This window comes from Berghia stephanieae, chromosome 1 (genome assembly GCF_034508935.2).
Source record: "Berghia stephanieae isolate SIO BIC M18660-M18661 chromosome 1, UCSD_Bste_1.3, whole genome shotgun sequence".
NCBI classification, from domain to species: domain Eukaryota; kingdom Metazoa; phylum Mollusca; class Gastropoda; order Nudibranchia; family Aeolidiidae; genus Berghia; species Berghia stephanieae.
In genome coordinates, this window is record NC_088360.1 from 813,884 (window position 1) to 829,470 (window position 15,587).

General features: G+C 41.8%; 2 protein-coding genes across 2 annotated transcripts in view; one reads left to right on the forward strand and one right to left on the reverse strand.

Annotated features, from left to right (window-relative positions):
- LOC144965923 (zinc finger protein 862-like) overlaps positions 1–15,587 on the forward strand; it is a 128,287-nt gene that overhangs the window by 88,584 nt on the left and 24,116 nt on the right. The window lies entirely within an intron of this gene.
- LOC144965928 (organic cation transporter protein-like) overlaps positions 1–15,587 on the reverse strand; it is a 56,171-nt gene that overhangs the window by 37,340 nt on the left and 3,244 nt on the right. The window contains exons 3-4 of the mRNA XM_078901795.1: positions 5,553–5,778; positions 344–447 (exon numbers count right to left, since the gene is read on the reverse strand). Of these exons, the coding sequence (XP_078757921.1) occupies positions 344–447; positions 5,553–5,778 (330 nt within the window). The remainder of the gene's footprint in view (positions 1–343; positions 448–5,552; positions 5,779–15,587) is intronic.

The window sequence follows — 15,587 nt, forward strand, 5'->3', positions numbered from 1 at the left end:
GTAGTTTGTAGTAGTAGTAGTAGTAGTAGTAGTAGTAGTAGTAGTAGTAGTAGTAGTAGTAGTGTAGTAGTAGTTGTATGTTAGTTGTAGTAGTAGTAGTAGTAGTAGTAGTAGTATGTGTGTAGTAGTAGTATGTATGTATACTATAGTAGTAGTAATAGAGTGGTAGTATAGTAGTAGTAGTAGTAGTAGTAGTAGTAGTGTAGCAGTAGTAGTAGTAGTAGTAGTAGTAGTAGTAGGAGGAGGAGTAGTACTAGTAGTAGTAGTAGGAGTAGGAGTAGTAGTAGTAACTATAATAATAATGAAACTAAGTTTGGGTTAACAAATACTGGTCCATACTTACACGTCACTAATGACTCCTTGCAGGATTCCAGACAAAATTTTCCCTCCCATCAGGAATAAGTTGGCAGTCGATCTCATGTACTTCATGTTGCAAACCATGTCAAGCTGAAACAAAACGATTTCTTAAGAAACACAGGGTGTGTCTTTTTTACGAAACCCGCCGAAACCCGCCGAAACCCTGCGAAACCCGCCGAAACCCTGCGAAACCCGCAGAAACCCGCCGAAACCCGACGAAACCCGACGAATCCCGACAAAGTTATGGGAAGTAGGTGGCTGTGGGGAGTGAACCTAGAACTCAGGGAAGTGTACACCATTGGGGAGTGAACCTGGGACTGGGTTTCGGCGGGTTTCGTAAAAAAGAACCATGCTTTTACCGAAACCCCGCCGAAACCCGCCGAAACCCGACGCGAAACCCGACAAATCCAGCAAAAGTTATGGGAAGTAGAAACTGTGGGGAGTGAACCCAGTACTCAGGGAAGTGTACACCATCGGGAGTGAACCTGGACTAAGGTATCGAGGGTTTCGGCGGTTTCGTAAAAAAGAACTAGTGCTTTTTACGAAACCCGCCGAAATCCGCCGAAACCCGGACAAATATCCGCAAAGTTATGGGATTTGCAACGTGGGGGGTGGATCCTGGGAGTCCAGGGATAATTGGCCACCATGGGGAGTTTACCCGGGCTGTTTAAAAAGATATCAGTGGAAAAACCTGGACCTGGAATGATACCATTAAAGTTAAGCGGATGAAGTTTGGAACAGGGAGGTGAACCTGACAATGTAGGTGGCGCCAGTGGGAGTGAACCTGGGACTATGTAAACAGGATATCAGTGGGAAATAAACCTGGGACTAAAGGGAGGGATACCATTGGATTGAAGCCGGATTGGAGTTGGTACCAGAGGAGAAGAAACCTGACACTATAGGAGGTGGCGCCAGTGGGAGTGAACCTGGGACTATGTAAACAGGATATCAGTGGGAAATAAACCTGGGACTAAAGGGAGATGAATACCATTGAAAGTTGAAGCCGGATATGGAGAGTTTGGTACCAGAGGAGAATGAAACCTGACACTATAGGAGGTGGCGCCAGTGGGGAGTGAACCTGGGACTATGTAAACAGGATATCAGTGGGAAATAAACCTGGGACTAAAGGGAGATGAATACCATTGAAAGTTGAAGCCGGATATGAGAGTTTGGTACCAGAGGAGAATGAACCTGACACTATAGGAGGTGGGCGCCAGTGGGGAGTGAACCTGGGACTATGTAAACAGGATATCAGTGGGAAATAAACCCGGGACTAAAGGGAGATGGATACCATTGAAAGTTGAAGCCGGATATGAGAGTTTGGTACCAGAGGAGAATGAACCTGACACTATAGGAGGTGGGCGCCAGTGAGGAGTGAACCTGGGACTATGTAAACAGGATATCAGTGGGAAATAAACCCTGGGACTAAAGGGGGGATGGATACCATTGAAGTTGAAGCCGGATTTGAGTTTGGTACCAGAGGAGAATGAAACCTGACACTATAGGAGGTGGGCGCCAGTGGGGAGTGAACCTGGGACTATGTAAACAGGATATCAGTGGAAATAAACCTGGGACTAAAGGGAGATGGAAATACCATTGAGTTGAAGCCGGATTTTGGAGTTGGTACCAGAGGAGAGAGAAACCTGACACTATAGGAGGTGGCGCCAGTGGGAGTGAACCTGGGACTATGTAAACAGGATATCATGGAAAATAAACCTGGGACTAAAGGGAAAAGAATACCATTGACATTGAAGCCGGATTGAGAGTTTGGTACCAGAGGAAGAGAACCTGACACTATAGGATTGGGACCCAGGGGGATGGAACCGACATGAAAAGTGATATATTGAATAGACTTGGTACCAATGGAAAGAATACCATTGGGATGAAGGCCGGATTGGGAGTTGAACCGAGGAGAGGGAACCTGACACAATTAGAGAAAACCTGGGACTGGGAGATGGATACATTGGAGGTAAGATTGATAGGAGTTGAGTACCAGAGGAGAATGAACCTGACACTATAAGGTGGGCGCCAGTGGGAGTGAACCTGGGATCAGGGAATTGCACACCAATTTGGAGTTAACCTGGGATCTGAAGATGGATACAGGGGAATAAATCCGGCCAACTAAGGTAACGTCCTTTGGTCCAAGAATTGATCCCTGACTACTTATAAATCAGGTTGGCCCATGGGGTGAATCCTGGAGTCAGGATTGCACACCCATGGGGATAACCTGTATATGTCAGGATTCATCTCTGGTAAAAATTCATATCCGGCTTCAACTCTCAATGGTATCCATTCCCTTTAGTCCAATATTTATGTTCCCTTAACTATCCCAGTTAACTCCACTAGTGCTTTCAGTCCCAGGTTCACTCTCCCATGGCTGCCCACCCCTATTGTGTCAGGTTCATTCTCCTCTGGTACCAACTTCATATCCGGCTTTCAACTTTCAATTGTATCCATGTCCCTTTAGTCCAGGTTTATTTCCCACTGATATCCTGTTTACATAGTCCCAGGTTCACTCCCCATTGGGCCCACCCCTATAGTGTCAGGTTCATTCTCCTCTGGTACCAAGCTTCATATCCGACTTCAACTTTCAATGTATCCATCTCCCTTTAGTCCCAGGTTATTTCCCACTGATATCCTGTTTACATAGTCCCAGGTTCACTCCCCACTGGCGCCCACCTCCTATAGTGTCAGGTTCATTTCCTCTGTACCAACTCTCATATCGCTTCAACTTTCATGTATCTCCTTTATCCCAGTTTATTTCCATGATACCTTTAATAGTCAGTTCACTCCATGGCCACTCTATGTCAGTTCTCTCTCTCTGGTACCCAACTCCCAAATCCGGCTTCAACTCCCAATGGTATCCACCTCCCTTTAGTCCCAGGTTTATTTCCCACTGATATCCTGTTTACATAGTCCCAGGTTCACTCCTCTCTGGCGCCCACCTCCTATAGTGTCAGGTTAATTCTCCTCTGGTACCAAACTCTCATATCCGGCTTCAACTTTCAATGGTATCCATCTCCCTTTAGTCCCAGGTTTATTTCCCACTGATATCCTGTTTACATAGTCCCAGGTTCACTCCCCACTGGCGCCCACCTCCTATAGTGTCAGGTTCATTCTCCTCTGGTACCAAACTCTCATATCCGGCTTCAACTTTCAATGGTATCCATCTCCCTTTAGTCCCAGGTTTATTTCCCACTGATATCCTTTTTACAGAGTCCCAGGTTAACTCCCCACTGGTGTGAAATTCCCTGAGTCCCAGGTTCACTCCCCACTGGCGCCCACCTTCTATAGTGTCAGGTTCATTCTCCTCTGGTACTCAACTCTCATATCCGGCTTCAACTTTCAATGGTATCCATCTCCCTTTAGTCCCAGGTTTATTTCCCACCGATATCCTTTTTACACAGTCCCAGGTTAACTCCCCACTGGTGTGCAATTCCCTGACTCCCAGGATCACCCCCCACTGTTGCCAAACTCCCATAACTTTGCCGGATATTGTCGGGTTTCGGCGGGTTTCGGCGGGTTTCGTAATAAAGCACTAATTCTTTTTTACGAAACCCGCCGAAACCGGCCGATAACCTTAGTCTCAAGTTCACTCCCGACTGGTGTACACTTCCCTGAGTATCGGGTTCACTCCCCACAGTTGTCTACTTCCCATAACTTTGCTGGATATTGCGTTTCGCGGTTTTTTCGCGGGTTTCGGCGGGTTTTCCGTTCGTAAAAGATGTTTTTTCGAAACCCGCCGAAACCCAGTCCCAGGTTCACTCCCCAATGGTGTACACTTCCCTGAGTTCTAGGTTCACTCCCCACAGCCACCTACTTCCTATAACTTTGTCGGGATTCGTCGGGTTTCGTCGGGTTTCGGCGGGTTTCGGCGGGTTTCGGCGGGTTTCGCAGGGTTTCGGCGGGTTTCGTAAAAAAGACACACCGAGAAACACATGACAAAATAGTCCTTCAGAGCCGCAAGGCTCGTGGAGCCCTGTTGTATCCTGGTTTATATAGCGTTAAGCATGCAATAGCAGTTATTTGCTATATTTTTTCCTCGGACGCGAGTCTAAGACATATGAACCAGCGACCCTGTCACTGCTAAGTGGGGGAAATATTATGTGAGAGGGGATCCACATCGGTTTCTGTCATCGTGAAGCCAGTGCTTCATCAACAGAGATATACGGGCCTCCATACATTGACAACCTGATTCCTATTTTGATTCATATGTATGTATGTGGGAACTATAGACACAAAAAACTTTCCAACTGTTGACTTTGAATGAATAGTTCCCATACATTATATCATAAAAGAAAAACAAAAAACTTTTCATTTACTCAGGGAAGTAGTTTTACCTTTCGAAATAAAATATATTTCAGGCGCGTAGCTTACGAATGGAAACTATGGTTTTGGCCCTTTAATCACGTCATATGCCATAATACGTGATTTAATCAGACTATGTGATATCTTTCTAATTCGTAATTACCTTTTACGTGCATAATTAAAGATTGAATCTAAACCCCTCTTTTAGACTTTTTAATATTATTTTGGAAGCGCTGTAATTCAATACTTCTCACTGTTTTCTATAAGAGTTGCGCTCTTGTCTGCACGAGGTATTGTGTTAGAAAATAAAATCTGTAATGCATATCACATACCAAAGTGTATGGTTATGAGGGTTAGTATCCAAATACATGCATTATTTGTATTTTATTTTTGAATTCGCAGCGTCGATGGCTCTGTGGTGTTGAACGCGCTCAGTGACGTATGAGTCACTGTGAATGGCGTTATTTCGTGAGTAAAGAAGAGCTTATAAAGCGTTTTGAGCACGTTTAGTGGATATTGCGCTATAAAAAAGTTCATTTATTTACTTATAAAGGAATTTATACACACACACAACACACACACACACATATATATATATATATATATATATATATATATATATATTTCTCCTCTCGACTCAGGTGTGGATGAATACCCAATCCTAAACAGTGACGGATATTGTAAATGATCAAGTACATAAAGACACCTAACAGTAACAGGCGATTGCACAACATAAAGTGAAAAATTGCTTACATTTCCTGCAGGGAAACTAGACATAAATAGAATTGAGCCTTGTAAAACGGTAGAAACACCCCATATCAATAATCATATTGGTATCATGTAAAAAAATAAAATAATGACACTTTGTCGCCACATTCTCCTATTACCTTTTCAATGAAAGAATTGTCAAAAACCGATTTGTCATAGACATAACGAGAACATTCAACTGTTTTTCTGGTCCCATTGTACTTTAACTGGGGTGAGTCATATTTCCTACACGACGAGAAATGGCCACCATCATTGGTCTCCCAGGGAATGGAGGTATTTATCTCCATCAAATGATAAGAACTCTGAACAGCAAATGTGTCGTTAATATAGCCATCAACAGCACATCTGTAGAGGATGAAATAATAAAAAATAAATCTCTTATATAAAAGTTTGTAAACAAAAAAAAGCATGAAAATCTGTTTAACAAAGCAGAAAAAATCGTGTACGAGAATTCACCTCCCCCCCCCCCCATATCTCCAAAACCCAACAAAAACAAAACAAACAAACAGCAACAACAACAAACAAACAACAACAACAAAAAAGAAACAAATAAAACAAAAAAAACACACACAAAAACAACAATATAAAAAAAAAACAAAAACAAGAAAGGCAGCCTGCCTTGACTGGGAACTAATCTTTGTCCCTCCTGAATACCACTTAGTATTACCATAGCCTTTGCATTTCGAACAATTTATCAATCAAGCAATCAATCATTCAATCAATTAATTGTCCCCTGGATAAGAAGGAATGAAAGAAATGTTCAGCATTCAAGGACGTCAAACCTTTCTAACAGTAGCAGAACACTTTTTAATTTCATTGATCAATTAAGATGACCCTGTCTTGCCAAATAGGTTAATTCTGAATCGATAAACAGCATCGTGATTAATTTTTTTAAAATAGCATACACGCGCAATCGCCGTGTCCCATATTTTACCTTGAATTCGAGTCATTTCGACACCCAAATCGAGGCCCAAGGATTTCAGTAAGAGGGCCCATAGACGCACAGATAATAATAATAATAATAATAATAATAATAATAATAATAATAATAATAATAATAATAATAATAATAATAATAATAATAATAATAATAATAATAATATAAATGGCATTTATATAGCGCTTTACCCAGTTGTCACAGGCTCTAAGCGCTTTACAGTGATATAAAACAAAACACATTACAGTGAGACAAGTGTGTAGGAAACGTGATACGAATTCAATTTAACAACAACAAAATATGAAAATAATATTGCAACATTATGACGTAAAAAGATAAAACTTTAAGCGAGATTTGAACGTTGTCAACGAATCCGAGCATCTCACGTGTAATGGGAGAGAGTTCCAAAATGGGGGGCCGAAAATTGAAAAGATTGTTCACCTATTTTACGCAATGGCTTAGGTTTGACAAGGATTGATTGGTCATTGCTTGACCTCAAGTTTCTATTGGGGACATATATGTTTAGAAGGTCTTTAATATAGGAGGGACTGTTCGTGCTCAGGGATTTGTAGACAACAGTACAAATCTTATAGGCTACTCATTTTCCACAGGAAGCCAATGTAACTCACGGAGAAGAAGAGTTGCTGACGGGTATTTTTTGTTATTGCGTACAATGAGCCTGACTGCGTTATTTTGAGCAACCTGAAGTTTGCTAATTTTGTCTTTAGCTAAATTCGCCCAAAGGGAGTTACAATAGTCCAATTTAGATAAAACAATGGAATTAATTAAAATTTCTGCTATATGCTTTGATATTAAATTGCGAATTTTGCTTATTTTTTATTTCTATGTACATAGATTGTATGATGTTATTCACGTGGCTTGTCATGGAAAGATCTTTATCAATGATGACGCCAAGGTTTTTTGCTTTATTTGAAAATTCTATTGTGCTATTTCCGAGAGTAATAGGTGATTTATTTGCCTGTTTAAGGATACTCAGCCTTCCACACATTAAAATCTCAGTTTTACTTTCATTTAATTTTAACTTATTGTGGTACATCCAATATTTAATCTCATTAAAACAGCTCGTAATTCGTTGTATTAAGAACTGTAAATTACTAAGGGGTGCTGAATCATATATTTGCGTATCATCTGCATAAAAATGATAACTCAGATTGAATCTGGATATCACACTAGAAAGGGGCTTCATATATACAGTAAAAAGGACAGGGCCAAGAACACAGCCTTGCGGCACTCCAAAATTTAGTAAAACTTGTTCTGACTGAACACCATTCACCACGACAGTCTGCCACCGATCCTGTAAATATGATGTAAACCATTTAAGGGCATTTCCTTTTATGCCGAACGTATTTTCTAGTCTTCTTAACAAAATGTCATGATGTCAAAGTCAGCTGAAAGATCTAAAAGGCATAATACATTGATATTGTTAGCATCAGCATTACATAACAAGCCATTAAAGATTTTAAGAAGCGCCGTTTCAGTACTGTGTTGATGTTTGTAGGCTGACTGAAAGGGTTGTTCCAAACTGTTGTTCTTAAGATAAGATGTTAATTGTGTAAGAACTACCTTCTCCAAAAGTTTTGACAAAAAAGGTAAATTTGATACAGGACGATAATTGTTTAATATATTGTGGTCCAGTGATGGTTTCTTCAGAAGTGGTTTGACGAGGGCACTTTTAAAGCACGATGGAACTTCGCCAGTCAGTATGGATGTATCTATGATTGATGTAATGGATGGTAATAATGTATCGATGGAGCTGGCCAAAAGCTGTGCTGGTAGGGGATCAAGGTCGCAGGATTTAATGGGGGCTTTTTTTATCAACCCGTTTATGAAACTAGGTGGAACTGGTTGGAACTTGTCTAAAGGGGTACCACAGAATGTATTTGTATCTATAAATGGTTCATGCCGATCTAGTTCTGAACAAATGTTATGGATTTTGTCTTTTAAAAAGTTGACAAATGTGTTTGGCAAGTCTCTTTGATTGGTCGTAGATGATCATGAAGTGCATCTTTCACGTCCAAGTAGATCATTGCAGATGTTGAATAATTTTTTGCAAGATTTAGAAGTTTTGCTGGGTCGCTGTGACCCGATCCCTGCGTTTATCGCAGATGATTTTTGCCCACACACGGGGAGATATTCTTTGAGGCGATCTGCGATCGGGGGCGTGGCAGTATAAAGAAGTGGACAATTTTTTTCGGATTTTCGCTGTTTTCACGTCGGATTCGTGATCAGCGTCAAATTTACAATAGGTTTGATACTAAGAACTGTGTATTTACTCCAAAGATTGGTGAAATTAGAAATACATTTTAATTACTAGTGAGGCTATGTGGCCGACAGAACCGATCCCAGTTACTGTCTCTTATTCTATCTTTCGTCGTGCGCACAATAGTTATTACTTCTCACTAAATTATATCAACTAGACTATTGAAGGAACGAAATTGACACCATTCCACTCTTTGTTATTGTATTAAGGCAGCCATTTTGGTAATTAGTTCTCACTAAATTATACCAATCAGACTTTTTACGTTCAAGGTTACTCGTAGTTTTGTGTGGCGGTACGTTATTTCCGACTGGCGGATGTTGTGAGCATTTTACCTAAACTCATAGCATCAATAACCGTCCAAGATATTCGCATCATATGTAGCAATAGCTATAATAATCTAACATGTCGAGAGAGAGAGAGAGAGAGAGAGAGAGAGAGAGAGAGAGAGAGCGAGAGAGAGAGAAAGAGAAAGAGAGAGAGAGAGAGGGAGAGAGAGAGAGAGAGAGAGAGAGTGGGGGAGAAAGAGAAAGAAAGAGAGAGAGAGAGAGAGAGAGAGAGAGAGAGAGAGAGAGAGAGAGAGAGAGAGAGAGAGAGAAATTTGCTTGCGCTATATATACCGCTATATTCAATAAAGGTGCTCAGATCACTTTATAAGGGTCCTTGGCCAACAGAAAAACATGTTAGACGAGACGTGACTGATAAGCGATATTACAATTGTTTCCCGACAGAGACGACGCTGTAAACAGCGAGGTACTCATTTTAACAGTGAACAAGGTGAGAAAATGCAAGTAAATGCGTCCGATCCAAAGGAGAGTGTCATATCATAAGTGTCAAATGCATAACCGCACAAAAAAGTGATGAGAGAATAGATACATATGTATTGAAGGAGGAGAGAGCGGATGGAGTGAATAAAGTTCTTGGGTATTTATAGAAGGAACCAAATTGACGTCACTCATCTCATTGTTATTGTTTTTAGACACCCATTTTTATGATAAGTTCTCATTAAAATATATCAGACTATAACGTTCAAGGTTCCATGTAGATTTTTGGGCTGGAGTGATATTTCTAGCCAGCAGACTTTGTGAGTATTTTAATTTAACACAGAGCATCAATAGAAGGAATGAATTTGACGTTAGTCAACCCGTTGTTATTGGTTTTAGACAGCCATTTTTATAATTAACTTATCACTAAGTTATATCAATCAGACTATCAACGTTCGAGTTTGCAGTTTTGTGTGTTAATATGTTATACCCCAATGGAGATGTCGTGAGTATTTTTCCAATACGCATAACATCAATACATTTGCAATCCGATTTAAGTTTAAAAACAACGTAACCCACGGAAATTTTTCCATTTTGTGGACAATAAAGATTTGTTATTTATCGTCATAATAATAATAATAATAATAATAATAATAATAATAATAATAATAATAATAATAATAATAATAATAATAATAATATATAATAATAATTAATTCTTCTTCTTATTATTATTTATTGTTATTATTATTATTATTATTATTATTATTATTATTATTATTATTATTATTATTATTATTATTATTATTATTATTATTATTATTATTATTATTATTATTATTATTATTATTATTATTATTTATAAAACAAATCGACAGCGCTCCCGTGGCAGGTTAAATGGGTACTCCTCGGGACTACTCGCATTCGCACCCCGCCCTACCACCCCCCCTCGTGGATCTTTACCTTGCAGTTGGTGAGGGGGCTTGAGGCACACGGGAGGGCAAAGGTGTAAACCCCGGTCGACCGTCAAGAGACCATCCCGGGTATCGAGCCAACGAGCCACATGAGCTGCTCGCCCCGGTGTGTGACTAAATTTGATCCAAACCCGGTGCCCGAATAGCAGCCCTATCCCGGGCGCCACACTATTATCCTTATGTCGAGTCCCAATCAGTCCCGTCAATGGCGAAGCGGTCTGCCGCCTAGCCAAATAATACCGCGTTCGTGTCGCCAGGGTCGTCGGCACGTCCGAGAAAAAAGCAAACGTCCCATGCATCAATCGATTCGCGGCCTGCCGATCGGAAAATGCGACGGCGGGGATGGCGAGCTGACGCGTATATTGTCCCTGAACGTCGAGAGCCAGAGTATGGCAAAAAATGAGCTTTTATCAAAGCTATTGGCCGTTCATTGCGTAGATATCCTCCTGTTACAGGAGACCCACCTTTATTCAGGCGCGCAATCTTCCCGATTCCAGATCCCAGGCTATACGGTGGTCCAACGCGAGGACACCTCGAGGCTCAAAGGAGGGGTTAGCGTTTACGCTAAAGAGCCATCGAAGGTAAGGGTCATTGAGAGCGTAACGGACAGCAATGGGGTGAACCGAATTTCCGTGGAAGTAGGTGGACTGTGTTTGCATAATATTTACAAACCACCTAGAGCGACTTGGACTACACCACCGGTACCGGTGGTCAGCCACCCTTCCATCTGTCTGGGAGACTTTAATAGCCACCATCACGAATGGGGCTACCGAGACTGCAACAAGGCAGGAAGACAACTCCGCTCATGGATGGACTGTAATGATCTACACCTAGTGTACGATCCTACAGCCAAGGGTACCTTCCGGGGTATCCGCCATAAGAAGGAATACACTCCAGACCTCACCCTCGTAACGAAAGGCGCGAACGGTGAACCGCTGCAGGTGAAGCGGACAGTCCTCGGGGACTTTCCGCATAGCCAGCACAGGCCGGTTCTTGTCACAGCTGGGGTGACAATACCGAGGGTGCAGTCTCTCCCACTTTGCAGATGGAATTTCAGGAAGGCTGACTGGGAGGAATTCAGTTCCTATATCGAGCAGGTCTGCCCTGCCATTCCTCCCAAGTCCAAGAATATAACCAGATTTAGTAGGCTACTGGTTAAGAGCGCTCAACGCTCTATTCCACGGGGCAAACGGAAATTCTACACCCCTTGCTGGACAGCCGAGTCGGAAGAGCTGTACCGAGAGTACCAGCAGACCCAGTCCCAGGACACAGCCGATAGACTACTTCAGTCTCTGGCAGAGGGAAGGAAGCAACGGTGGCAGGAGACCGTGGAAAGTCTTGACTTTACACACTCCAGCCGCCACGCTTGGCGTCTGATAAAGAAATTGGACCCAGATCGGAATTTCGCGAAGGCTGCACCGGAATGCGAGGCAGGCACAATTGCCAAGAATATTAAGAACCGTAGTAAGCGGGTCCCTAATCAGGCTTTTGAGCGCGGTGTCCGCAAGGCGTACCGTACGATTTTGGACTCGCTACCTGCGGAAGAGTCGGACTGGACGGCCCCGTTCAGTCCCCGAGAAGTGTGTGCAGCCATTAGCGAAGTAAAGAACGGCAAAGCAGCAGGGATAGATGGTGTATATCCCGATATGGTGACGCATCTGGGCCCCAGGGCACGGGCCTGGCTAGCAGAGGCAATGTCTGACATCCTTGCAAAAGGAAAGCTTCCACAAGTGTGGAAGCACGCGAAGATAGTTGCCATCCTGAAGCCAGGGAAGCCGGCGAAGGAGGCAGACAGTTACAGACCCATATCGCTGCTGAGCTGTCTTTACAAATTGTTGGAGCGTGTTCTATTAAACCGATGGGGGCCGGTCCTAGACGCTGCCCTGCCACCTGAGCAGGCAGGCTTCAGGGAAGGGAGGTGCACCACGGAGCAGGTCATTGCCCTTACAGAGCATATTGAGCACGGGTTCGAGAGAAAACAGCAAACAGGTGCTGTGTTTATAGACCTATCAGCGGCGTAGGATACGGTCTGGTGCGATGGGTTAATGCTCAAACTTGCAAAATCATAAGGTGCAAAAAGACCTTGAAGTTGTTCTCTTCGATCTTAGGGGAAAGGCAATTCCACGTCGCGCTGGGAGACGTCACGAGCAAAGTAAGGAAATTGAAGAATGGGGTCCCTCAGGGGTCGGTACTTGCGCCAATGCTGTTTAACGTTTACATTAGCGATATGCCGAACACTTCCTCCCTGAGGCTGGGATACGCAGACGACTGGGCACTCGTTACTCAGAGTAAAGTGTGGACCCGTCTCGAGAGCGTACTCAGCGAGGACGTCACCAGACTCAAATCCTACTTTGACAAGTGGTACCTGAAGATGAACACTTCAAAAACCGTGGCCACTGCATTTCACGTATGCAGTGGTTGGCACACCCGTAAACTGAGTGTCCTAGTCGGGGACCAGCCACTCCCATATGAGCCGCGTCCAAAATATTTAGGGGTGACGTTGGATCGCAGCCTTACCTATCGGGTTCATCTCGAAGGGGTTGCCCGGAAGATAGAGAAACGCAACACTCTTCTGATGAAGCTGGCGGGATCGACTTGGGGCGCTAGCCAAGCGCTCCTGAGAACATCCGCCCTGGCACTATGCTATTCCACCGCGGAGTATTGCGCTCCAGTGTGGGGTAGAAGCAGAAACGTTGAGAAGGTGGATGTAAAACTTCGCAAGTCGATGCACATAGTGTCGGGAACGCTAGCAACAACCCCTAGAGAATGGGGCCCGGTAATGGCAGCGATCCAGCCCCCCAATGTCCGGAGGGAGACCATTACGGGAAACTGGCTGAGTAAGATCAAAGAGAGAGGGAATGGGGATACCCCTCTCATGCGCATAATGAACGGTGCCCCCGTTTCGAGCCGAAATAAGTCCCGGCAACCCTTGTACGCAGAATCCCTGACTACGGACAGAGCTGCACATACGAGATGGAAGTCGGTTTGGACGAATTCAATCCCTCGTGGGGGCGGGGACCTACACTCCTCTAAGCTTGGTGAGAAGTTGCCAGGCTTTGATACCAGTAAGAGGAGACACTGGGTAGCTGCGAATCGGCTTCGGCCGAGGAGCTTCCTAACGGCCGGTGCGTTACATCAGTGGGGTCTAACTTCCTGTCCAATATGTCCACGCTGTGGGCAAGAACCCGAAACGGCAGAGCATCTAGTCGAAAGGTGTGTTGTGACGATGCTACCAGGCGGGTTCGCGACGGTGCACGAATGCGGACCGGACTTTGCTGATTGGGTCGATCGTCATAACATAATAGTGTGAACCATAAGAAGCTGCTGCCCTACCACCACACACACGCACGGGGGGGGGGGGGGGGGGGGCGTTGTTTGAAGATTATAATTCAAGGTTACAATGCCCACCCCTGTCATCATATAGTCAAGGCTTTTTGGCATCTGCCAATCCCAAAACATGTCTGTGTCAAGTTCGACCGTGATGTTGCGTCAACGAGGAGATAAAAAAAAAGTTCAATTAAAAAAAAAAAATTAAAAAGGTTAATAATGATAATAACTGTCATATTATGTCATTACAATGGAAATTACAAAAGCCGGAAAACTGTTTTATTTTGTATGGAATCCATTATAAATTTTACGGTGATCAAGAACAAAACCTTTTGTTCATCTACCTCTTCCTAAAAAATTATAAAAATATTATTAAAAAAAAAATAATACAGCATTTATTTATCCACTAGACGTGCTCAAGGCGCTTTACAAGGGGTCCCAAGCCAACAATAATACTAAACATGAAGGACGAGACATGACGCCTGTCAGGCGATATTACAATTATTTTTTCGGACAAAGACAACGAACGGCCATATACTCATTTTACACCTGAGTACGGTGAGATAATGTGAGTAAAAAGCCTTTTCCAAGGACTCAACCCTGCGCCACTCAAAGCGGGTCTCGAAACCTGGACCTTCCGATCTGAAAGCGAGAGTCATACCACTAGCCTCCATCACAGAACAGGGAGGGCCACTGTTCTGTCGGCCACATAGCCTCAATATTAATTAAAATTTATTTCTAATTTCATCAATTTTTGGAGTAAAAACATAGTTCTTGGTATCAAACCCATTGTAAATTTGATGCTGATCACGAATCAAATCTGACGTCAAAACAGCGATAATCCGAAAAAAATTGTCCAATTTTTTATACTGCCACGCCCTCGATCGCCGATCGCCTCAAAATATATTAAGCAAGGCGGGCTTTGCGAGCGATCGACCGTCCCTCTGCTTATCGGCCAGGTATTTGGCCACACACATTGCGTTTTCACCCCGGTTTTCCTGATTGGCGTTCGAACCACGATCAAAACCGTGCGTGTATGGAGCCTTTAAGATCGTCATTGCTACATTTTACGCAGTCATAGGAATGGAACCATTTAGATATAAGAGACGATGTCGGGTATAAAATAGTAATTTTGCATAATTGACCAATAAAAGTTTCATAGTTAAAAGGTTGTGAATACGATCAATTGCAATTTTGGGGGTCGGTTGGGGGAGGGGGCATATCATTTACATTAGTGGATCAATGAATTGTATTGTTAAAAATGCATAATAGTTGTGGTACGTGACAGAAATGTTATGCTAATAAGTAAAATGATATTATTCCAAAGAGTATTACTATTGTACACTCCTGATATTGTACTCTGGCTAGAATTCGTTTTAGATAATAATAATAATAATAAATAATATAATAATAATAATAATAATAATAATAATAATAATAATAATAATAAAATAATAATAAATAATAATAATAATAATAATAATAATAATAATAATAATAATAATAATAATATAATAATAATAATAATAATAATAATAATAATAATAATAATAATAATAATAATAATAATAATAATAATAAATAATAATAATAATAATAATAATAATAATAATAATAATAATAATAATAATAAGAATAATAATAATACGCATTTATACAAGCTCATTCTCGTGTAAAACACAAGCTTGGCACTTTACAATAAATTATCAATTTTGAGTGGAAAAAATATATATAAAAATATAAAAATATTTATATAAAATATATATAATATATATATAATATATATATATATATATATATATATATATATATATATATATATATATATATATATATATATATATAAATGTAAATTTTCACTCACATTATTCTTG